Source organism: Serinus canaria, chromosome 10 (assembly GCF_022539315.1).
Source record: "Serinus canaria isolate serCan28SL12 chromosome 10, serCan2020, whole genome shotgun sequence".
Lineage (NCBI taxonomy): Eukaryota > Metazoa > Chordata > Aves > Passeriformes > Fringillidae > Serinus > Serinus canaria.
The window spans coordinates 14209973-14235586 of record NC_066324.1 but is presented as its reverse complement, the minus strand read 5'-3'; the positions used below and the strand labels follow the sequence as shown (position 1 = coordinate 14235586).

Genomic DNA, 25614 nt, shown 5'->3' with positions numbered 1-25614 from the left:
AAAAAGAGAACATTGTCCACATTCACTTGGAATAAATGAGCTAAACTGCAGCAAAAGGTATTTAATCCAAAAAGGAGAGTAGTTAAGGACTAGACTAGACTGCCTGAGGAATGAGTGGAATCTGTGTTTAGGGCTTTAAGAACAGGTTATGCAAACATCCTTTGAGGTTGTTTTCATAATAGTTTATTGTGCCTTGAAGCGGGAGGATGACTGAGAATCCAGGTAAGGTCTTTGGCTCTCTTGGTTGCTTTTTATTTGGGGAGGGGACATGTTAAGTGTAAAGCTTTAACATCTCTATGACCTCAACCAACAAGCACTGAGGTTTAGGTATGTCAAGAAATCCCTAAATCCAGTGCAGGTGCTGTATTTGTTATTCCTCTCATCTTCCTTCCAGAAATGAGACACACTAAACTTGCCTTCACTAATACTGGAACCCACAGTGGGTTTTGGGTGTATTTGCACAACAGTTTACCACAGCAAACCTGACAGCCCTGATCAAAATTTTGCTGCAGTGCCGAATTCAAGGTTAGGTGAAAATAAAATAGGTCTTTTTCCATACATCCACAAAAATATTTCTGTAGTCTAAAGTTAAGCTAGCATTCATCTATGAACCTCAGAGTCAATCCTATTATATTTGATGCTAATAAAAATGTTGTCACAAAAGACACCATAATCAAAAATATATAGTCTTATTTAAAATTGTTCTTTTAATAAAAATCTTGGTATCAACTGCAACAGCAGCATAACATAACTAAGACATGCATGCAATTACCAGTCCAAAGTATGCTTTAAGACTTCTGTGCATGTCTACTTTTAAATACATACATTTTACCCTTTGTCAACTGATAACCACTTAATTAAAGTATTACTTCAGGTAATTTTGAAATGCACTTCCAAGTGCACTTTGAAAAAAAAAAAGAGAATGGTGTAACAAATCTTTTAGGACTCAGAATTTCATTTGCACAAAAGGCTGTTCAACAAAAATTTGTTAAATAAAACAAGCATTCGTTTTTTCATTTTTATCTATATGTAATTTCTGAATGAAGAGACAGGATAAGAGGACTGTTGTGACTTCAATTTATAGGTACTTAAATTCTGCCTCATTTGAAGATTTAGTAGGAGTTTAATATTTGTTGTTGACAAAATAACTTCAAGCGTTTCTTACAGAAAATGAATGAAAGGGAATTAAGAGGAAACATCTCCATTACTTGGTACAAGTACAGCCTAATAAGAAGAGATACTTTGGTAAAAATTTAAAACATTAGTATTGTACTTCTGGAATACTCCCAATAACAAACTGTTACACAAACAGATCAATTGTTAATTTCCTAAACTGCGACAAATCAGTGGCCAGAACACGGAGGAATCACATTTGTAGTTAGGCTGGAAAAGACCTCTGAGATCATCGAGTATAGCCTGCGGCCGAAAATAATGTCAGCAGGACCAAGGCACCAAGCGCCACGTCCAGTCCTTCCTTAAACACCTTCAAGGACAGTGACTCCACCAACCCCCCGGGCAGCCCGTTCCAGGGTCCAACCACCTTTACTGCGAAAAAAATTCTTTCTAAAGGCAAACCTAAACCTTCCCTGCCGCAGCTTGAGGCCACGTCCTCCCGTCCTGTCGCTCTTCCCTGGGAGAAGGGACCGACCCCCACACGGCTGCACCCTCCTGGCAGCGAGTTGTAGAGTAATAAGGTCACCCCTGAGCCTTCTCTGCTCCAGGCTGATGCCCCCAGCCCCCTCAGCCGCTCCTCACAGGACAGGCGCTCCAGACCCTGCTCAGCACCGCGGCTGTTCCCGCACACGGCGGGGCCGGGACGCGGCAGAGCCCGCTCCCCTCACGGCCAGGGCGGGCCCCGGGCGGGGCGGGCACTCCGGGCCAGGTGCGCCGCTCCGCGCCTGCGCAGAGCCGCGCGCCGGCCGCGCTCCATCCGGGCACCGCGCTCATTGTGCGCGCGGCCGCCGCGCTCGCCCGCCCGCTCTAAAATGGCCGCCGCCGCCTCCGCTCCCGCCGCCGCCGCTGCGGGGGCTCCCGCGGCTCCTGCGGCGCCGCCCACCGAGAGCAAGAGGATCAGCGACCTGCGCGTCATCGACCTCAAGTCAGAGCTGAAGCGGCGCAACCTGGACATCACCGGCGTGAAGACGGTGCTCATCGCCCGGCTCAAGCAGGTGAGCGGCGGGCGCAGGCCCGGCCCGGCCCGCCCCGGCGGCCGCTGCTGCCGCCCGGCTCCGGGGGCGGGGCGCTGGCGGCCCTGCTGCCGGACCGGTGTGGGGGGCGGGACCTGTCCCCTGTCCCCGCCGCGCCGCCGAAGCCCGGGCCGGGGTCCGCCCCAGCGCGCCCCCGGCGCTGTGTGGCCCCTCCGGGCCGGGTTGGGCGCGGTGTCCCGGCTGGCGGAGCTCCCCGCCCCGGCTGTTGGAGCTCGCCCCGCGGCCTTGCGGCCCGCCCACCGCCGCGGGCGCCGGAGCTCGTCGGGCGAGCCCCGGGGCAGGGTGTTGCTGAAGGGTGTCTGTGCTTCCCGCTGCCCTGTTTTTGAGTTGCCCTTAGTGCCATTATGGATGTCGGTGTGGCCTTCTAGTGTTACGTTTCCTAAGAGAAGCGTGTGGATCCTTACAAGCTGTACTTCCAAAGTGTCATTTTAACCGCTGAAACTCTCAGCCTTAATGCTTACTGTTCCCTTGCTCTTCTGCAGCTTTCATCCAGAGTGTTTTGCTAAATATTTTTTAGATGCCGAAAGAACTGTTTGGCTTACAGACTTCTGCTGAAGTTAAACTGTCCAGCTTTCCACGGAAAGCCATTAAAAATTGTAATTTTTTTTCTCATTTAGGCTATTGAAGAGGAAGGAGGTGATCCAGATAATATTGAAATAAGTGTTTCAGCTGACACACCCACCAAGAAGCCAACTAAAGGCAAAGGTTAGGATCTGTTGATATACTTAGTATTCTTACATAGATTTTTTTTTTTGCACGTTTTTGCAAGAAGGACTGTGGTCTATATTTTGGGTACAGTTTTGACTTTACTATTTATAGCTTCTGTCATATAAGAAGTCCTTTGCCTTGCATGTCTGTTGTCCGTCACTCTGTGTAGTCGATGCATGGGGGTGCTGGAGAAATATATATTGAGAGAAAGATAGATAGATGGAAAATGCCTGGGATGAGAGATGTGTGTTCTGGGGTAGGTAGTGACTGTAGTGAAAATGCCTGGGATAAGAGATGTGTGTTCTGAGGCAGGTGGTGACGGTAGTGAAAATGCTTGGGATAAGAGATGTGTGTTCTGAGGCAGGTAGTGACTGTAGTGCCCACAGCACCTGCAGAGCTAAGCTGTGTGTGCTGGGTGCTGTAGATGAGCTGTGAGGGGTTTGGCATGTGCTGTGCTCAGAGATCCTGAACGTGGGGTGTTCCAGGTGCAGGGTGGAGCAGGAGCTCCTGGGGGCTCTGTGGTGTCCTGGCCACGAGAATCTGTGTGACAGCAGAGGATCTTCAGCCATGAGCAGGTGCTGGACTTGGCTGGGGATGAGGGCACAGCAGTATGTGGTAGGGGGTCACTCCCTGAGAGGACTGTGTAGTGTGGGTGTGTTAGCATGTTCTCTGTTGAAGATACAGGATTTATAAACATGAATTTTCTGAATAGGTGTTGAAGCCTCACAGTGGAATGTCTAATTAAGAGATTTTAGTGTTTCTCTTATGAGAAATTAATATTTAGATTTTGTGCTGATCTGTTTGGCAGTGGTTTTTTTTTTTTCAGATTTTTCTGCTCTGTTTTCTTTTGCCTGAGAATTTAAATGCTGCTTTGTGAGTTTGGAGTCTGGGGGATTTTAGTTTGGGTTTGTGTTTTCAGTTGTTCTGGGAGCATCTGTGATCTATGAGTACTGGGAAAGGACCTGTGTGTTTTATGCACAGCATTTTTCATTGAACACTAAGAATGTTCACACATGTGCTACAGGGGCCTGTTTTGGACCTGAACAGTCTTATACCACTGTCTCTTGTCATGGGCTGAGTTTTGTGGTGAAAGTGATTATTCAGTCAGTCTGGTGCTGTGAATGGTGAAATTAGTAAGAAAATCTGTCTGCTTAGAAAGTTTGAATAACTTTTCACTTTTCACCCATTAGAGAAGTGAAAGGAAATAAACTTTCAAATGTGGTTTCATTTTTTTTTCTTTGACACTACTTTATTCCCTGCTTTAGAGAGGTAGCTGCTGATTAAGATAACTGCATGGAAGCTAAATAAGGAAGCTCTTCCACAGTTTTTCATACAGAGATCTCAATGGCTCCATGTTCTGCTGTGACAAACACTTCTCTTATCTGCTGCTTTTCATCCTCCTAGTCTCCAAACTAATATCATGATATGCATAATGTTCTTGAGCTGGCTTCTTGGGCAGTTAGACTGTTTGGCTTCTGCAGAGGTACTTTGCCAACCAGTGCTGCTGCTGCCTGAGGCAGGGCTTCAGGAGCTCTTCCTGCCACCTCTCCTGTGCTCCAGATCCTAATGCATGCATAGGACATGCGTGTTCTTGGGAAACCTCAAAGGAAAACACAGTTTGTGAAGTTCTTATCAGTTCACTTTGCAAGCTCAGGAGTTTCTCCTCATTACTTTTTAGATTACAAAAGTCTTATGAACAAATTTTGTGCCAGAAGTATGGGAAGTTCTTGATGGAACATGAAAAATTTCACTGTTTAGTCTAGGGGAAGTATTTTGTTATGGTATTGGTTTATTTCTAACTGTGTGAAATTATACATTGTTTGATTTTTGACTACTCACTGTGAGGTGTTTTTCCTCCTTACTGATTTTGCTGACAGATTGGTTCAGGCCTGTTTGCTAGTGCTTGTTTTCCCCTCACTCTACAGCTTCAGACTAATACTGATGGGTCTTTAATTATTTTACTGGTGGACAGCAGTAAAATTAATGACATTGCTAGCTCTGTAGTATTTTTCCTTGTGGTATTATTGCTGTACAAAGGAGAGTAGGAGTATTAGGTACTCATTTGCAAGGAAAATACATCTTTAGGAAGGGCCAGGGAGTGGAAGTGATGATTAAACCTCCTCATAGCAGCCAGAAGGGGAGGCCAGTGGGAGGGAAGGAAGGAGGTTGTCCTTCCAAAAAGTCACAAAGTGTGTCTGGTGCCTGTAGGATTTAGATGTGAAAGTGTTCTCTAACCAGTTTTACTGGAGCTCTTAAGGTCTGTGGAAAAAGTGTGATTCTGATTCCCTAGCACTGTTACAGCAACCTGGTGTGGAATATTGATACAGGCCGAATTAGAGTAGAAAAGGAGTGGGTGGGGGGAGGGAATGATACATTTGTCTTTCCTTGCCTTTTTTTTTTTTTTTTTTTTTTTTTTTTTTTTTTTTTTGTGTGTGTGTGCATGTTTACTAAAAGGGAGGACAGTACTCAAAAGATAGATTAGGAGTAGGACTTTATTTCATCCAACCTAAAAAATGCTTGCAGAAGGATTCTGTAATCCAGCAAGAATCCTTGATCAGTCCTCATGTGTAGTTAGTAGAAAGCTAACACTTTCTCCAGATGCTACTTTAATTAAATAATTAGGTAAAGAACTGCAGAGCAGCTAATCAGAAGATTGTACAGGTATATAGGTAAGATCAGTTGGTTTTGCCAATTAAAGTTTGAAAGGAACAAATGCCAAGTGCTCCTTTTTTAAGTGCCTCAGCTGTGCCTGTCCACCCTAGAATTTATTAGCTATGGTGGAATTTCTCTTTTTATAAAAAGATGGCAGTTTTTGGAAAAAGCTTATCTTTTCAATTCTGACCATTCTGCTACCTAGTCTGGTATCTAGAGGAAGTTACCTTACTGCTAGTATGAAATATTTTTCAAATGTTTCTGATATGAATGCTCCTTTGAAGGGTCTGCAGTCAAAAATGCTGTTGGATATTGAAATATTACAGTTGGTAATTGAAAGTTACTTTCCTGATGAGTTCTGGAATAAGTGTGGGTGAAGAACAGATTTTAGGCTGATAATTTTTAACTTTGGAGAATTAATGTGAGCAAAGATGTTTATTTGCTGCTCTACAAGTTTCTGAGGCCAGTTATATACCTGTTAGTTTGTGTCTCAAGTACCACTCTAGTTTGCAACTGAATTTCTAGTTTGACAATACTGTTTCTTGGATCAAAAGCTGACAGCTGACCGTGGCTGGCTTGTACTATTGCACAAATAACTTCGACTTCTTTATTAAAACTGTTTAGTTACTTAAATATAAGAACAAAATAAACTAAGCTTATACTTGGTTTTCACAGACCTTTCTTTCTAAAACAATGAATGACTAAGAACTGTATTTTTTAGACACAGCAGAAGACTTAAATATTCCTGTACCTCATGGTACCATTTCACAATTAGAAAAGGATTGTTTACTTTTGTTAATATTTTGGCAAATGATACTTTTCAAGTTGCACTAGACCTCTTAAAGCTATAGAGGGTTTATCTCCTCTTTCCCTCTTATCCCATGTTTTTGATAAATCTTTAGCATTAGTGTGACAGAACCCTGTTGGGAGTTTCACCAAGAATACCAGAAGAAATACAAACACTAATTCTTCCAAAATTTTCTGATAAGTATATGTCACTCTGCTTCTGCCTGAGATGCAAATACCTGGTTCAAGAGTTGTCCAGAATATATATACACTCTTCTATAGTTCTGTAAACACTCAGGTACCCTGAATTTCTCACATGGAGGACCATGAATAGGCAGAATAATCTTGTGGTACTATAAGGGTTGTAAATGAAATGAAAGCTACACCTGCATAATGTAAAACCAGCAAAGATGTTCTAATTCTTCTACTTACTTATAAGGAGAATATTTGTTCTCTGTGTAAGAGTCTGTTGCAATTTTATGGTGTGTAGCAATTGCTGTTGCCAGAAAAGGGATTGAGCATGGCTTGTAAAGGAGTGCCATCACTCCAAGGTAAATGAGTGTTTGTGTTGTTAAGCACCCAGATCTGTGGTGAATGCTGCATACACACTGACATTTTCAACAGCCACTGCTTGGATAAATCTGTACAGAAACTTGGGTGTTGACAACTTGTGTGACTGGAGATCAGCTGTGCATCTTGTCTGCAGAAGGCTCAGCTGCTCTGGCTCTGTTTATTAACTTACCCTTCAATCAGGTCAATGCTGGTCTCCAATAAATTCAGAGCAACAGTTGTTTTCTGCAAGGTGTGTGTTGCAATCTGATTTTAGTTACGTGAATTTAAGAGCCAAGTGTGCCTTTAAGCAGCCCACTGTCAGTGAGTGTCAGTCAGACATCTGTTGAATTTTTTGTGGATGTTGGCTTTTTGGCAAGTTACTGTACCAACATCTGAAAACAGTCTGCATCAGAACCTTGAAATGCCCTTTTTGAGTGGCATAGTGTAACTCTAACTGAAGCAAAGTAACCTGAAGCACAGAACTTGAGAGGGAGAGCAAACTTAGACCACTTTCTGGCTTGAAGCTGAAAAGTGAAGGTCTCATTATGCCTTGGAATACCTCTGGTACTCAGAGTAAAAGGGACTTGCTACAAAGACAACAGACATAGTATAGAAGGGCTAATGAAATCATTACTTCATCTAGTAGCAAATAAAAGATAAAACAGCTTCATTACTGAATGCTGTAACCTGCTCTTGATGAGGACCAGTCAATAAAACAGTTCTCTAGCTGCTATTGCATAATGGTGGGGCTAACTTGAGGTAGCTTTGCCATTGGTTTAATGGTGGGGCTAACTTGAGGTAGCTTTGCCATTGATTTGTTTTAAGTGAAGTAAAATCAGTGACACTGACTTTAGATTTGAAAGTGTAAATCTCATGTTTTGCAGTCACAAAAATAGCTTCTGCCATGTTCCTTTTCCTGGAGATCAGTGTGTGCCTGTACTGAAAACAGCAATGTGCTTTTTCTAGGAGTATGGTCAGAGTGCTGCCTTTCAGGGAAACGAGTAAAAGCAACTGGAATCCAAACAAACCCAAAACAATAGTGTTGCTTCTTGCCCTGTAGTTCTGTACTTTCCAGCTTTAAAGTGCATTTAAGAACTGCATATGAATGACCACAGAAATTAATGGCTGTAAAAATTGAGTATTTTAGCTAGCAGATATGTCCATACTATGTTGAACTTTGGCTTATGGTTTTCTTTAATATTCCTTTGAAATAACTATAAAGTTGGTTTAGCCATTCATTAGAGGTTGAAGGGAGGAGGGAAGATTCTATGCCAAAAAATGAAGCATTAAGTGCTAATTATGACTGCCATCTCATTTGCATTTGAATTGACACTGAGTTTCAGTAGAAGATACACTAAAGACACTTCCTAACAGAGCTGCTTTTGTACCTTGTGCTACTGAAAACTGTTGCATAGGCTAATCTTTGATAGACTGAATCAATTTAGAGACAGAACGTTCTTCAAAGGGTGTGTTTGTGTGATGTTTCTGTTTAGTGTTCTTAGGTCTTGTTTTTCAGAAGAGTAAGGAAATACAGTGGGTTCCAAAGGGAGCTGTGTCTAGTCATCATCCCCACAGAGGCATCTCTTATAAAGTGTGCCTGTGCTGGAAGAGCAGAATTCCTCAATGGAACAGGCCCTTAATACAGTAAAGCATATGTAGAAAGCAGAAGTGCTTCACCTACTCAATTCTTCTGCCTCACTTCATCCTCTGCTGAAAAAGGTGGCTTGGACAGGCTTGTAATTGCCATGCTTGTGGATATTCAAAGATGCAGCTAAATAAAATCCTGAGACATTCTATTGTCCTTGGAACTTCACTGTAATTTTCAGCAGGCAGTTGGGTGGACTGGATGACCTGTAGAGGTTTGTTCTAACCTAATTTCTCAGTGATGTTAGTTACCCTCTAAAGCAAGACCTTTCCGAAGTCATCATGTCTTGTTAACCTCAGTAATTCTGGAAATGTTTAGTTTCTAGTTCAATGTTCTGAATTCCATTATCACTCAAAGTAGAAGGATATATATTAAGATCACTAATTTGGATGGAACCACTTGTTTATTGAACAGCATTGATTGTTCATTCTCACTCAGCTGACATTTTATCTCCTTATCTTAAAAATTACTCAGTTTTTGGAGAGCTATATTACAGTGAACAATCCAGCTAAACTGGAACAAGTAGAGAATAATAAAGTGAGGCCAAACACATAATCAATATTAGAAGTGTGCTCTACATAGCAGGTCTAGCCACAGCATGTCCCATCATTTCAGGTAAAAAGCAGGAAGCTGATGAATTGACTGGTGATGCTTCAGTGGAAGAGGACTCCTTTGTCAAGGTAATAAAAGTATGTAAAAACTTTTCCATTTTGTATTTAAGGTCAGTTTGACTTCAGTTAATGAAAAAGCTTCCATTTTCTTTGTGGTAATTTATGTGGAAATTTGGAGCATTTCTTTTTTACTGTATTCATAGTGTGATGCCTAAGGGTATGAAGCTGGGAGTTTTTAAAACATGATATAAATTTTATTGTGCATGTGAGACACGGATCCAGCAGTGAAACACTGATTCTAGCCGTGATTTTTTTTAGAATAAAGCTAGTACTTTTAGTTATATTAAGTATTTGTGTTCACACCAAAAGGAAAGTGAATTGGAGACTCAAGATGCAAGTGATCAAGATGGAAATGATGAATTGAAAGACTTTAAAGAATCTGTTGAAGATGAGAACTTGAATTCTAAAGAACTACCATCTGCAGAAAAGAAAAGATACCATGACCTGGAGCCAGTGGAGACAACAGAAGATGTGGAGAAGGATTCTGAAAGTCAGGTACTTGGCTATATTTTACAGGAATTTTTATCAGCAAAATGTAGATTTTTTTCTTAGTGTTTGTTACTAGGAAGTGAGAACTAGTTTTTCAGTTTGTCTTGCTTAACTCTAAAATATAGAGTTTTTCTTTTTACTGTACTTGACTCTTTTCTTTCTGTTTGCCTTGCTTTGTATTTGAATAGTCCTGAAACAAATATGGCACTGATTGATAAAATTCTACCAGAGTCCATCCAGAGTTAGTTCCTAAGTGATCCTTTTCCCTTGTACTAGCAGTGACTTGTGCCTTTCAGTTCAGTGTTCAGATTCTTTACATCAGAACTGGTCATGGATGTTCACATTGAGTGTGCATCCACTTAAATATTTACTGATCTAATGGACTCTCCTGACCCCCTGAATGTTTGAGTGTCTCGTAAATAGCTTGCTTATCTTGTCCCTTTTCTATTCCTATAGGAAAATGAAGGTCCAGACATAGAAGATTATACTTTTCCAGCTGTCCATGTGAGTTCTAAATCCCTTCTCTTAAGCTGATTTTCATGTCTGTTTAGTTGGAAAAGATCACTTTAGACTGGTTTTTCTGTTCCAGCGTGCATGTTAGAGTCAGATGATGTAAGACTATAAAGGTAAACTGTATGGGAAGCTTTCATTCAAATATTTAGTAATGCAGATAATTGTGATACCAAGTAAGTTGACCTATTTAAAGATCTAATTCTTGTCTACAATTTAGCAGTATTCAGTGCATAGACTTCCCAAAGAGTATGTTTCATACTCCCTTAAAAACATATCAGAGGGCAATGCCAGATGCTGTTGTAATATATACAGCCTGTACAGGAGTTTAGAACTTCTGCTTAATGTAGAAGTTTGCCCTTGGAGAATGTGGGGAGTGTGGAATGGGGCACGGTTGTTTTGGGATGCTTTTTGGTGTTAATACCAATATATGATATCTAAGTTCAGAAATTCATTCTGAGTTCCATGGAACTGATGTCTGGAAAGTGACATCTCATACGGCATCACTTGCTCTGTAAAGCTGATGAGAAATAAGTAAATACCCATCAAAATCAGAGTCTCATTTTTAAATAGTTACTGGAGGGAGTCTCCCGAGTTTCTGACTTCTCTCTTGAACTCTTAAAGCTAATGATGGACTGCTTGCATTTCTCTGAAAGCAGTAATCAGCAGCTTGGCATCTATTCTGAAGGCTTTGGTAAGACATGGACTAGTTTAAAAATGTCCCATTGAGTTGAGGGGGTAAGACAATATCTGCATGTCCCAATCAACTGCAAACTGCAACAAACTGCAAGCATTGCAGATAAATGCCAAGTTGTTTCATAAAGAAGTTTCATAACATTTTTTAGTGATTTGACAAGGGAGGTACACAAGTTTGGTTCCTGGATAATTTTTGGAAACAGTTTTCATGTCAGTATTTGCCTTCATACAATAGAAATTTTATGAAAAATACAAACTGTTCTGCTTAAAGTTTCAAAATAGGAGACATTTAGTGTTGACTTCCTTTTCTTGCAGGATGGGGAAGATGAAGAAAATGAGAAAGGTATGTCTAAAGTTTAATAGAGTTCAGAGGTCTTACTCTGGTAGAGCAGGCAACTTTCTCTTGTAACATTCGATCTCTACTAATACTAGGCTTATCTTCAGCACTAAGTATCAGTTGTCTCCTCATTGAGCTCAGCACCTGGAATCACTGCAGTCAGTTTATTTCACTCCTAAGAGTTAATTTACTCTTAAGAGTTGCTTACAGTACTTATCAGTTACTGTGGTGGATGTATAACCTAGTTGCAATACTATGATTCTTAATAAAACCCATTGTATTCAAGGACTGATTTTAATACACGGTAAGTGTTGATGCCAAAGCCTCCAACTTGCACTGCAGTAACTGATGTTGAGTGAAATGCTGCACTCTCACACTGAAGTTGAGCACCCCACAAATGTATGGACCATCATATGCTTGGCTTACTGTCACTTAGAAATACCAGTTGTACATAGGATGGTAAAACAAGTGTTTGAAAACCTGTGGAGTGGCTACCATTTTTTATGCTGTGCTCATTAGTGAAACTATAGAAGGAATGTCATGCATTTGGGCAAACAGACTTCCTGGACAGAAGTCATAAGGATTCTACATTTTGTGGACTCAAAAGGACATGGGACACGTCACTTTCCACAAGATGGAATGAACACATTACTGAAGCTACAGGATAAAACTACAGACTCCTTGTGTACGAGGGACCCCATGGCCGAAGTGTCTCATCTGTGCAAATCCAAGAAGATGGAGATGTCTCTGTGGGACTGAGATGGAAAATCTTTCCAGTGGATGAAGATTGAGACCATTTGTCTACGAACTCTGGATTAAGGCTCACCCATCCATGTTCTGCAGCAGCCTTGTACAACTCACTTGACTGCCAAGCAACTGATTGGAAAGGAAAAGAACAGCGAGCACCGACGTGGAAGACTGGCTGGAATTCTCCAAGACTGTGATTCTTTCGGATTTGGGAAGCTTAGAAGTTCTGGAACCAGGAAGATTCAAAGACAGATTAAATCAAACTGTGAACATCCAAAGCAACTATGTTCTTCTGGAATGCTAAATCCAAAACTGGAAAATGGATACTTCTTGTGAAGAACGGGTATCTCCAGGATGGAACCATATTCTCCTTCCTAATGTTTTGGTATTTGTCTCTAGAAAATGTGTTTTGCCATGAAGAATAAGTGATCCTGGGTAAAGGATTTATATTTGTGTTAATACACCTTGTGTTTTTTTCTAACCTTCCATCAGTGCTAATAACTGGCTTTGTATTTTCTAGGTCCTATTCTAGCTTATGCATATGAAATTGTTTAAACTTCTTGTTTTGCCATATTTATTCCTGTTAAATCCTCTTAGATAAAGCAGGTTCTGGTGATGGTACACAAGAAGTATCTAAACCTCTTCCTTCAGAAGAAAGCCTTGCTGAGGCTGATCACACGGCTCATGAAGAGATGGAAGCTAACACCTCTGTGAAAGAAGCTGAGGATGATAACATATCGGTTACAATCCAGGCCGAAGATGCCATCACTCTGGATTTTGATGGTGATGACCTCCTAGAAACAGGTAAAAATGTGAAAATTACAGATTCTGAAGCAAGTAAGCCAAAGGATGTGCAGGATACCATTTCACAGAGCCTGGAGAAGGAAAGCAAGGACTATGAGGTGACTGAGAACCATAAAGATGGTAAGAAGGAAGACTGCGTGAAGGGTGATCCCGTCAAGAAGGAAGCCAGAGAAAGTTCAAAGAAAGCAGAATCTGGAGACAAAGAAAAGGATACTTTGAAGAAAGGTCCCTCGTCTACTGGGGCCTCTGGTCAAGCAAAGAGGTTTGTTTTTCTATGTCAGTTCTTTACGATACTGAGTACCAGCATTCAATAAGATCACTCTACATTAAGGGGGTAGCAGCAAGAATCCTATAATTAGTATCCTATGCTCCTGCCTGTAGGTTTTTTGACCGCCATAAGTTACTTTTTAAAATTCAAGATCTTCGTATAGACACTATGTCCTACTGATTGCATTGTCGAATTGTCAGCATTTATTTATTTTTTTCAAATTGACGATTTTTTTAAATGTCCTTGTGATGATGGTAATGAACAGCTATCAGTTCTAAGAACACAAAATGAAGTCAAGTCCCCGTCCTGAAATCTGGAGAAGATTGCCATATATCCACTGAATAGAGTTGTCAGAAAATCTAGATCTTCAGGCATCTTGGGGAAAATCAGTGCAAGAATCCATAAGGGAATCATTTGTTCAAATATACAGTCTGGCCCTTTTTCATTTTTATTTTTTGAAATGTTAACTTGTCTGTTAGTGTTAGTAGTATAAAATGCAACACCAAATTCTGTAGTTTCAACTTTCTTCTGATTTTTTTAATTTGCTTCTCTAGCTCTACTAAGGAATCTAAAGAAAGCAAGACAACATCAAAGGATGATAAAGGTAACTATTCTGAATTAGAGTAGTATTTCTTGAACTAAATGTTCTCCTGATTGAGAAATTGCTTGCCACGTAATAAAATGGCTTATATGATTGAACTCAGCCATCTCTAGTAAATTGTGCTAGAGGTACAGTAGTCATTTGCTATATGTATGTGTCCATATATTTTGTTTCTCCTTGCTCTAGATTTGTCATAAGATCAAAAATGCTTATTCTAAAGACTTGATGAAAATATATTCTTCTATTGCAAAATACTTTCGGGAGCAAATTCATTTAACATTTCCCACGTCTTTGTTTGATGAGAAGTTATAATTTTCAGAAAAGCCTGTGGTAACTTACAGCAAAACAAGCAAAAAATAATAGCAAGTACTTAGATGTAATGCCAATTAAAATTTTTTGTCTTGTTTGTAATTCTAGCTCATTCTTAAATAAAGTGAACTCTCAAACAAGTACCATAGCTGAGATGCCAACTTGCAAAATTGCACTTGTGGCTGTTTAATGTATTAAATTTGAACCTATCTTTTTGCCTTGGAGTTTCCACCTATTTCCATGCAACCCTGTATTAAGATTACAGATTTGAAGAGTGGAGCTCAAGAGCACATTAATGTCACCAGTTAAACTGATGCTTCATGGTTGAACAGATGCATTTGTGTGAGCTCATGTGTCTCCCTATTTTACCTGCTTCCTTTCTGCCAAAAACCTTTGTCACAGAATCACTGGCATAACACTAAGGAATGAATGAAACTTTACCTGAGAAATGCATTTGAGAGAAATATTTGTAGCAGACATAATTGGGTTGTCTGTAGATGTGTCTTTCATGACAGTTACATGCTTACAATGAAACTGAAAGCAGATTTGCTGTGTCTTCATTTATGTAGCATATGTGATAACTGTGATAGTAACTATTGTAAGGCTTTCTTAATATACCCAGCCAAAGCCAAGCTAGTGGCTGATTATTGGTGTTTATTGGTGGTCTAAGTGTATCACAGAACCATAGAGTATTATGGGTTGGAAGGAACCTTAAAGATCATCTTGTTCCAATGCCCTGCTGTGGGCAGGTATATCTTCTACTATCCCAGGTTGCTCCAAGCCTTGTCCAGCCTGGCCTTGGACACTTCCAGGGGTGGGGCAGCCACAGCTTCTCTGGGCAGCCCATGCTAGGGCCCACAGGGAAGAATTTCTTCCTTGTATAACTAATGTCAAGATAACCTCAGTATGACCATAACTTGGATGTTGCCTTTTGCTCTTAGTTAATCTTGAGGCATTGAAGAAACAAAACCATCCTTTTTTACTCAAGATGGTTAAATTACCTTTCAAAACTCTGCATATCACCAGATTTTCCAGCTGTCAAGATGGAGACTAGTTCTGGTCTTACCTGTAGGACTGGCTACATCTTAACATATCCCAAAGCAGTTCATTTATTTAGCAGCAAACAACGAGCTGAACCACATAAGAAGACTGAAAGATATACTGGAAATGAGATTACATGAATCTCTTGAGTTCTTATTCCTGTGTTGTTGCAAAAATACCTAATATATGGGGTGAGGGGAGTATTTTTTTTAGTATGTGGGAAATAATTTTGGTGGGTTGTATCTCGTTTTACATCCAGTAGTATTTTTAAAAAACTGCTCTGGATGAAGCCAATACTCTGAAGTTGTGGAAATTGACCACATGTTTCTGGAGGTTGGAATTATCCAAGTCTCTTGTATTTGCCTTTCTGCTGTCTCTGGTAACTTGAGCACTGTACAGACATCATGATGGAAAACAAATGCTGTGTGCAAAAAAACCCATTTTTATGGATGGTAGCTAATGCTAAGAGCCAGATATGGAAGCTAAATGTGCATAGCCAAATGAGGAGTAAAGCATGCCTTTGACAAAGATTTGTATTATTTTGCTGTCTCTGTCCTTTGGGTACAAGCTAACCAAGCTGTTGGGCTCAATACCTGGTTAAATGAATGAAATCTTATGGCATATATTTTTTTTTTTTCTATAGAAGTCTTTTCAAGAAAGGTAACCAGATAAACAATTACTTAGAGGTAACAGGCTAAGTTTCTCTTCTCAGCAATGCTTTAGTAAAATATTCATGTACCTTTGTCTCCTTAATTTTTTGGCTGTTTGTAAAACTTGTTGCAGGAAGCGCGAGCAGTGTTAGTGGTAGCAGTGGAAGCTCAACTAGAAACCTCTGGGTTAGCGGACTGTCTTCCAACACAAAAGCTGCTGACTTGAAAAATCTCTTTGGCAAATATGGAAAGGTATTTTATGGGGTGTGATACCATGTGTGTGGTGTGTGTCTAGTCCCCCTCTTCTATTCAGTTACAGGAATTAATACTTGATTTAAGTAAAGATTTGAGTGGAAATGTCTGACCACTGCAATCTAAAACCCCATATTGCAGCAGTATGAGTGTATGCTTTCAGGAAGAGCCATCTATTCTTTTTATAAGAAGTTTTTCTTCCTGTGGAGGTAAGATAAGTACAAAAGAAGTTTCACAAATAGTTGAATATTCTGGTCAGAACTGGCTTTTAAAATAATGATGGCTATGTTCCTTTGTAGCAACTTTATTTAACCATGAGTGCAAGATAGTGCACTAAGTGATTAAAATTGCAACAGAAATAGTGTTTCTAGAACATTCTGCTTTGGGAGATTGTTTTTAAAATGTGTTCTGAAGGCTTATGAATGGGAAGAATTGGTAAAAAAGATGTCACATTTAATGTGTGATGCTTTAGGGACTCTTTTGATGACTTGATGATTTTTTTTTTTTACAGTCTGCCTAAATTAAGTCTCTTTTCCCAATTTTGGTTAATTGAAACATACAAATTCCACAGAACAATGTGGAAATCTTGAAAGCTAAGCAGTCTTCTAAACTCGGGGTTCTCATTTTCCCAAAGGAGTTGCTGATAACTCTGTGAATTTGTAGTGTTAATGTAAGCCTGTGCAGGTATGGCATTATTGTATCTTGGGAACTAGTTAAAACCTGAGCACTGTGACTAGCAAATATGTGTATTGATTATGGCATATCTGATGTTTCTAATGAATTTAGTAGGTGATTTTATTTAATGCATTCACAACTGTGGACCCCTGAGAGTGTATTTTTTTGAAACTTCCAGTTACTTGGCTGTTTTCACTGTAAAGCTGGTTGGTACTTGTATTTATATAGCTTTCCAGTTTTAAAATTGATTAGGAAATATTTCATGACTACCATGACAGTCTAGACAGCTAAAAAGATAAAATTGCTGACAGCTAGAAAGATAAAATTGTTCCCTTTAGAGCATGACTATGGCAAAAAGACTGGTTCCAGTGGCCATAGAAATTCTTGGGAGGAGGAAGAGCACAAAAGTTAATATCTCAAGAAGCAGATGTCAGAGCTGACTGCTAAAATGGCTTAACTGACACACTTGCTAGATGACTTTGAAGAGTTGGCTCCCTTATTATATATTACATAATACTGCTAATACCTTCCTGCCATTAACTGGCAGCTGCTGACTTTTTTTGTGGGGGTTCATCTGTCAGAGATGAACCATCAAATTGAGGTCAGTGGTGTTTCTGTGAATGAATTTTGCCAATAACTGAAGAGTAGCATGTAGATAATGGGCATGAGGAGGTGACTGGTCAAAATAGGATGCAAGCATTAATGTTCCTTGATGTGCATGTTGGAATAAAGTTCTCAAAGCTTTTGAGAATTTGGGAGTTCAGTCAATCTTTCTAACGGGTGGGAGTTATGTTGCTGGTGAATTGGGGGGGGTTGGGGTGAATTTTTGTTTTCTTATATACTAGGGTAAAAATCTTATTGGAGTACTATTCCTTCCTTAGAAATGTCTCTCTCAGAACCTGAATTCTTCCTGTTTGCATAGGTACTTGGTGCAAAGGTGGTCACAAATGCACGAAGCCCGGGGGCAAAATGCTACGGCATAGTAACAATGTCCTCTAGTACAGAAGTGGCCAGGTGCATCGCACACCTGCACCGCACAGAGCTGCACGGACAGCAGATCTCTGTGGAGAAAGTAGGTTTCATTACATGAAGACTTTACCCTGAATAGACCATCTTTTACAAGAATCTGTATTAACCTATTTGCTTTTGAAAAAAAAAAATAGGTGAAAGGTGATCCCTCCAAAAAAGAATTGAAGAAGGAAAGTGATGAGAAATCTAGTTCGGGTAGGAGCATAGGAGATAAGAAGACTGCATCAAGTGACAAAGCCAGCAAGTAAGGAATTTCACATCTTCTGAAACTGTGAAAATCCTCTTAGCTGAATTTCCCTCACTGGATTTTTGTGTTCTTTTTCCTAATAAGAACTCCGTCAACCAAAAAAGAAGAAAAGAAATCAGAGAAATCTGAAAAAAAAGAAAGTAAAGAAACCAAGAAAACAGAAGGTAAAGATGAGAAGAGTGATAATGGAACAAGTGGCCCTAATCAAGAATCCACTAAAAAAACTGAAGAAAAGAAAAGAATAAGTATGCCATATAGCCATATTTCCTCCTGTTGAATCTGTGTGTCTGACTTGTCTTGGGGGCATGTTCTTGCTCTAACTGGAAACCAGGCAATTAAACAACTGTTCTTCTTTAGACTCCAGTAACATATTTATTACTTCCATACTTTATACTAATATTTAATTACAGGTATGTGCTGGTATGCTTCTCCTACCAGTACCTGTTCACTTCAGCGATTTAGAAATTTCACTAAGAAGAATTTTTAATAGGCAAATAGAGATAGCTGTGTGTGTGTTTTTAAACCTTTTATTTTTTTTTTTTGTTTCCCCCCTTCACTAGGTGGTAAAAGCCCAGGTCAAGTTGTAGTTTTAGACCAAACAAAAGGAGACCAAGGCCACACTAGGACAGTTAGAAGGGGAAGGTTTGATAAAGTAAGTATCTATAGATTTGATGCAATTCATACCTCATTTGATCCTGCCTTGCAGTTGATATTTGCTCTGAAGAGTCAATAAACTATCACTAATTGTTAAGCTTAGATAGAAGCTTTGTATGCTTTGGGATTGCTAAGTCATTAATCATACTTGAACGTAGCATCCAGAAATCTCCCTAAATGAATGAGACTTCTGAAATAACCATTGTAATCTCTATCTATAGCCACAGATATTGAGGAACAAAGAGCGTATTATTCAAGAGAAAGTGAAATTCAGGGAATACAGGGGTAGAAAGGATATCTTGCCTTTTGAAAAGATGAAGGAACAGAGATTGCGAGAACACATGGTTCGGTTGGAAAGGATACGACGAGCTGTTGAACTGCGAAGGTAGTAATTCAACTTTTTGCTAAAGGCTATTGTATACATTAATTGATCAGATACTATATTTAGAAATCTAATCAGAATGCATTCTGTCAAGCCTTCTAACCAGATGTTAAAGTCTGGGACTCTACCTAACAGTATCTTTATGGGAATTAACAAACTCCAAAATTTTTGTGTAATCTTTTAATAGCTATATACGTACACACACAGCTTAGAGTTTCTTACAGTGGGGGGGGGTCTATGTCATAAGTGTTACTGCATGCCAGTTTTCTTTTTGGAAAGGTGAGAAGTAGACTAGGAGACAGGGCCAAAAGTAGTGTTTGGGATTTGCTTGTTTGTTTGTTTTTAAGCTGAGAGTGTTGTATCTCTAAATGACGAATCAAGCATAACACAATCTTGACCCTTTAAACAGAAAGACCAAATGGCTACACTGTTCTGTTCTGCTGTTTTCATACGACCAAAAGCTTGCAAAGAGCAGTTAAATGAGCTGTGTTGTTAGCTGGGTTTCCCAAAACAAAGGGAAACAATTCCTAATCAAAGGAATTCCCAGCAAGCATAAAACTTAAAGGAGAAAATGCCTTTTGTGCTTCTTCTAGGCTGTATTATGGGAGGTAAAAAGAAGAAAGCAAAATGAAGCTGTTCATGAGTCTGCTAACCAGTGCAACTCAGAGTGGTCATGATTGGCTGTCTATCTTAGTTTTTGGACAGAAAACCTTAAGTAAATGTTTTGTTAGCTTGAAGAAGATGAGCTAAAACAGCACTCATGTTTTAGACCCAGTCATATTCTTGGCTACTGAATGCTGTTGTTGCTGTGTGCTACGTGACAAATGAGAAATCCAAATTAAGAATAAAATATGTCAAGAAGTGATTCTTGAAATAACTTTACCTATCTGTCTGCTAACGGTTCTGTAGATAAGCTAAAACCACTTTGGCTACTTGGGGCTAAAAGGAGTAGACTTGTGGTGCAAGGACTTCTGTGAAGAGCTTACTCTGAAATAATTTTTGAATGTCTGTGCCTAAGTTAGTTTTGGATGACAGAATTTTCCAGATGAATTTCTGCTACCTCTTTTTTTTCCTTCAGGCGAAGAGAAATTGCGGAGCGAGAGCGGCGCGAGCGAGAGCGGATCCGGATAATGCACGAGAGAGAAGAGTGCCTGCAGAGGGAGAGGGAGCGACTGGAAATTGAGAGGCAGAAGCTGGAGAGGGAGAGGATGGAACGGGAGCGTTTGGAGAGAGAGCGTGTTCGGATTGAACAGGTGGGCAGAGCTGTGCTCTGGACTGTGCAGGAGCTGTTTGGAGAATGGCCCAGTTTGCCCCTGCAGGGAATTTTACTCTTCACTCTTCTACCCAGTCCTTTTTCTTTCCTAAAACCCAGCCAAACATTACATAATTCACATTGTACAACAACGGGAATCTTCATCTTGTTTGCTTGGAAGTAATTTGATATAAAATGCTTGCAACTGTAGCAGCTTTCCCAGTCAGTCTCTAAATGTGAAGTACAATATATCACCTTGTCTGTACCACTCTTCCATAATTGGACTAGATTTTTCCTATAGAATACCACTGCAAACTTCAAGAAGTGTTTCTGGGCAATAAATACAGTAGTAATAGAAGAAATTACCTGGAGACATTTCTGTGTAACAACCAATAGCATCTTCAGATCCGTTGTCTACTTTTTTAGAGAAATATTCCCTGTGCACTTTAATCTTAGGTCCTACCCAAGGATGAATTTTATCAGATAATCTTTAGCAGAAAACTGACAAGGGATAGGTCTGTATCCTTGCTAACTGTTCTCTGGGTTATCTCTAGTAAAGACCTGCTCTGTTTTTGTTCCTTTCACGGCAGGAACGTCGGAAAGAAGCGGAGCGAATCGCGCGGGAGAGGGAGGAGCTCCGGCGGCAGCAGCAGCAGCTCCGCTATGAACAGGAGAAGAGGAATTCTTTGAAACGGCCACGGGATGTAGATCACAGGTAATTCTCAAACTGGTCTTTGCAGTGCAGAATAAAGAGCTACAAGCCTTGTATCAGATTTGAAAATGCATTTTCTGCTATTGGTTTGGTTTGACATTAGTTTAAGACAGACATGAAACACTCCTTATCTGTATGAGGGAGCTTTGAAATTAGAGAAGCATCCCATGAATTAATTCTTATTGTGTGGGAAAAAGCCACAATCTAGAGCATTTGCTGAGAAAAAATGTTTTGCCTTAATGGTTGAAGCTTCAACTTTAAGAATTCATATTTCTGCTAAATGGATGGTTAGTTTTGGGTGTTTTCTTGAATGATTTTGTCTACTACTCTTTAAAGAGTCTGCCTTTGTCAGTGGCTTTCCAAAGGTCAAATGAGCATCTCCTAAAATAGACAACTGACTCTCAACAATTTTCTGCATATTAGGCCTTGATTTGGCTACACGTGACTGATGAGGGTTCCTTTGTTTTGGCTAAAGGAGAGATGATCCTTACTGGAATGAGAGTAAGAAGATGGCTCTTGATACAGATGCACGTTTTGGCCATGGCTCAGACTACAGCCGCCAGCAGAACAGGTTCAATGACTTTGATCACAGAGAGCGAGGCCGATATCCAGAAAGCTCTTCTGTTCCATCATCTTCTTTTGATAGGTAAGTTTAGATAATGGAGCTGATATTTGTGTACCAGCTTGAAATCTCTGTGGATTTCACTCCTGACTGTTCAAAACTGAACGTGGTGCTAAAGGCTTTACACAGTTCTGATATAATAGAACTGCAGTACTGTCCTGACATTTCTTTGTGTCTTCAGGACTGGCCACTTTTATCATGGAATCTAATCTGCTTTTCTCTGAGGACTTTAAATTAGCTACCTGGTGGCCTTTTTTGTGAGACATTTCAAAAGAATTTTTGCAATTATTCCTTCCTCTTTTACATCTAGTCACAAGTTCCTGTGGATTACCTGTGTAATTTACTGTGCAGTAAATGCTGGTTCCAGATGGAATGTCATGGTTCCAGTAACCACTAGTAAAGCTAAGACCATGTAATTGTACCTTCTGGAATTCTGCTTTACGATTGCAGCAAACTAGAATTGTAAATACAATTCTGACTTGAGAAGTAGAGCATTCCCCAGTGGGCAAAAAGGCGGCCCCATAGTTGCTTAAATTACACTGAACAAAATAGGAACAAATAAATGCTTAAAGAAACGTTTAACTGGCTGTTAGAACTCAAGCTCAAAATTACAATTGTAGAAATAAATGCAGTTTGGGGTGGGAAGGATTTCTGTTCCGCATATATAGTAACAAACAACTACTGCAAAGATGGGTGATATTTTATATCCTCATCCATGTGCTTACACGTGCAGAGAAAGGTGGAAATGGGAAACAAGCAAATGACTCTTTCCTACTTTAACAACTTAGGCGAGATCGTTTTGTAAATCAAGGTGAGGCAAAAAAGACTCGCCCAACAGCACGAAGAGAAGAGCCAGGCTTTGAGAGGTACCCCAAGACCTTCAGTGAGTCCAGAAGAAATGAACCACCACAGGCAAGAAGCGAACTGCGGGACACGGACAGGCGCGAAGTGCGAGGAGACAGAGATGAGAGGAGAACGGTGATCATCCACGACAGACCAGAAATCCCACACGGCCGACACCCCAGAGAAACCGGCTCCAACCCACCTCGGCAAACGAACTGGAAGAGCGAGGGAAGCATAAGCACAGACAAACGGGATGGCAGGTAAATGTGCTGACTGACCAGGGAAAGTAGTGATTCTTGTAGAGTTTATCCATAGTAGCAATTGCTCAAGAACTAGTGTGTAAAGAGAGAATAGACCCTCGAAATATGTAGGGTATGAAATGCTAAATCTCATCTAGGAACTGGTTGCTGATTCCCAGCAGTCTGTTCTTAATCATGAGTAGCAACACAGAGTTAAGGAGGCTTTTGTGTAGAATGCAGATGTAAACAAGTAGCACGTGAGCTTGAATTATTTAAAAAGCCACACAGATCTAAAGGAATGTTTCTAAGAAGTCGCTGCAGGTTGCTAGGAACCACAGGAATCTCTGCTGTCTACATGTGCTGTGATATGGTACCAATTCAAGTATACTGAAACCAAAAATTTTGATGAAAGCAATTTTTACAGAGGCGAGCGGCCGGAGCGCTCGGGAAGGGAAGTGTCCGGCCACGTGAGGGGAGCGCCTCCCGGGAGCCGCAGCAGCGCCTCTGGCTATGGAGGCAGGGAAGGAGAACGGGGCGTGATGGGAGAGAGAGGTGGAGGACAAGTGAGTCACCTTCTTGTGTTTGTGTGTGTGAAGGAGAGGCTGGAAAATGCAGACTCATGCTGGAAAAATGACCATATAACATCATCAAAATGATTCACAAGCATTCGGCTTATTTTCAACTTAGTTTTCTTTATGTTAAAGGTTCTTTTTTAATAACCCAAAAATTACAGAAAAATTACCCTATTCTTCTTGTCTGGCATCATTATGATAAGAACAATACCTGAGAGAGTAGATGATTAAGCTTTTGAGAATTTGTTGTCACTTTTTCAGGGTTTTAACCATACACTCATTGCCTGCCATTTTCAGTGCAGTTTGTAATTGTAATTTGTAATGTGATACTGAGTGAAAATCCTCCTGCAAGACTTGTCTTTAAAGACTACAGATTAACTCACTCCTGGTGGTAACTCCTGAAGTATTTAGAAAGTATTAATGTTCTTCTTCCTGAGTTTTATGCCTGTGATAATGAGTTCAGGGCAGAATTGGGAGTAAAGTATGAGTTTGTGGAACCTCACTCACTGCATACCCACACACTCATCAGTGCAACTAAGTTTGTTACCTAGAATTCACAGGAATATTGTAAACATGTGTGAGCAGCCTGTGGACTGAAATCTTGAAAGACTTGTGTTTATTCTATCAGCTGTAAGCTTATATTTCTTGACAGGCCTGTAGGTAGAACAGTCCCTTCTTGGTGAGATTGACTGTGTCACTTTCTTCCCAGCACTACAATGAGGACAGACACGTCGTGGAACGCCACAGTCGTGAAGCTGGACCAAGGAAAGAATGGCATGGACCTAGTTCTCAAGGAAGTGGCTATCATGACACAAGGAGAATGGGAGATGGCCGTGGAGGAGGGGGCATGATGGCTCCACATACAAGGTACAGAAACCACTCCTTCCTCTCCATTCCCTACTGAGCCCCTGCGAGCTGTGGTGTCCTTAGGAAGTGCAGCAGTGGGGGGGGGTAGCAGCAGGGTGACCCTGTGGCTGCTGCACAGCCCCAGCCCCACCTGCCTGGCCAGCACAGGGCTCCCCAGGGGTGCTGCTGCTGGCAGCAGGGCCCAGCAGCACAGCACTGAGGGACTTCTTGCAAAGTCTCTACTCCTGCATGTTTTCAAATCTCTTTTGAGACTTACAGTTTAGCAGTTGAGTGATAGGAGATGTAAGAATGTGCACCAGAAGTTTAGGTACGTATCATAACACTTTTTTTAAAACTTCTGTTTCCAGTAACTCTTCACCCATTAATAGAGTTGTACAGATCACAGGCAATTCCATGCAGAGGGGAAGTGGCTCAGGATTTAAGCCATTTAAAGGTGGACCTCCACGAAGATTCTAAGATCTACAGCTGTTTGGTTTCAAGATAACTTATTGAAATTTCTTGTAAACTTTCTCTGATTAAGAACAGGAAATCTTGTCTGGAAATCCTGGTTAAATTTTTTTAATTTAACATGATTATTTTCCTCTCAATTTTGGAGGCATTTTCATAGTTACGTTGTAATTTTGAATAGTTTTTGTGTATCTTTGATAAGCATTTTCCCTGAGGCACTAGAGCTGTGTAAAAAGAAATTGGAACCAAAATATTTGTTAATTCTGTACAAAAGGATAGTTTGCAGCTGTGTGCTAGTAGTTTGATTTGCCAACATTAGCTCTGTGGTGTCATGCTTTAAGGTTAGCTACTTCTCACAACATCCACAATAACCTCCATTTTGAAGGTTGTCCAGACTATTATCTCTGCTTTCTAATTTGTAGAGAAATAAGATTTGTTCTTTCATTACTGGGTATTATGTAACCTATTTTTGCAGAAGGTACTGTTACATTGAGTGCATTTATGTGTATTCTTGCAAATGTATTCTTTTGAAATAAACCTTCATATTCTGTATAGCTTCTAGTAAGTCTTTAAAGCAGTCTTTGGGGAAGGCAGGCAGAATTAAACAGACATGTTGGTGTAGGAAATCAAAGCATGGGTGCCATTAGGTTCTAACTAAGAGTTGTCTCCTTCACTGTTACTGAATTAAAAAACTTGGAAGCACATTTGCTCACAGACAAAAGATTAGAACCAAAAAATAGCAAAATACTCAAGCAAGGCCCAAAGAAATATTTTTCCTTTGCTCTTTGTGTTTAGCAAAGCTCTGTGGAAGTTTGAAACAGCTGGGGTTTTACACCAGACTACCACAAACTCTGCTTACAGGGCTTGGAGACTCCTGCAGCTGCTCCTGATGTGGCCCTGAGCAGAAGGCTGCATCTTGTTAAGCCTTTTGGATTGGGTCAGCACAGAAGGGTCTGTGTTAAACCAGGCCCAAATAGAAATGCCAGGCAGCCAGGCCAGGGTAGGGGTGCAGTTACAACTTGCTGTTCAGCAAGGGAGAAATGCTGGGTGCTGGATGGTTACCCAAATAACAGGGGACTCCTAGCAGAGCAGAATAGCTTAGGAAGTAGTCCTTGAATAAGAGCTGGAAGGGTCTGATCCAGATTGCC

At 40.5% G+C, this 25614-nt stretch overlaps 1 protein-coding gene across 7 annotated transcripts; it reads left to right on the top strand.

The window, feature by feature from the left end:
• The first annotated feature begins 1970 nt into the window (after nt 1-1970).
• On the top strand, nt 1971-25018 carry SLTM (SAFB like transcription modulator). 7 transcript variants are annotated; one of them, XM_050978685.1, is made up of 21 exons: nt 1971-2168; nt 2825-2912; nt 9166-9230; nt 9531-9716; nt 10167-10214; nt 11232-11259; nt 12652-13066; nt 13627-13676; nt 15807-15925; nt 17523-17672; nt 17764-17873; nt 17961-18121; nt 18437-18528; nt 18752-18915; nt 19991-20165; nt 20755-20879; nt 21352-21522; nt 22287-22601; nt 23005-23143; nt 23862-24019; nt 24367-25018. In XM_050978685.1, the coding sequence occupies exons 1-21, from the start codon at nt 1986-1988 to the stop codon at nt 24473-24475; spliced, it is 3051 nt and encodes a 1016-aa protein (XP_050834642.1). In that variant the 5' UTR covers nt 1971-1985; the 3' UTR covers nt 24476-25018. The 7 variants fall into 7 exon arrangements, with proteins under 7 accessions (XP_050834642.1, XP_050834641.1, XP_050834639.1 ...); XM_050978684.1 differs by having other exon boundaries at nt 12598-13066; XM_050978682.1 differs by having other exon boundaries at nt 12598-13066; nt 22993-23143.
• The last annotated feature ends 596 nt before the right edge of the window (nt 25019-25614 follow it).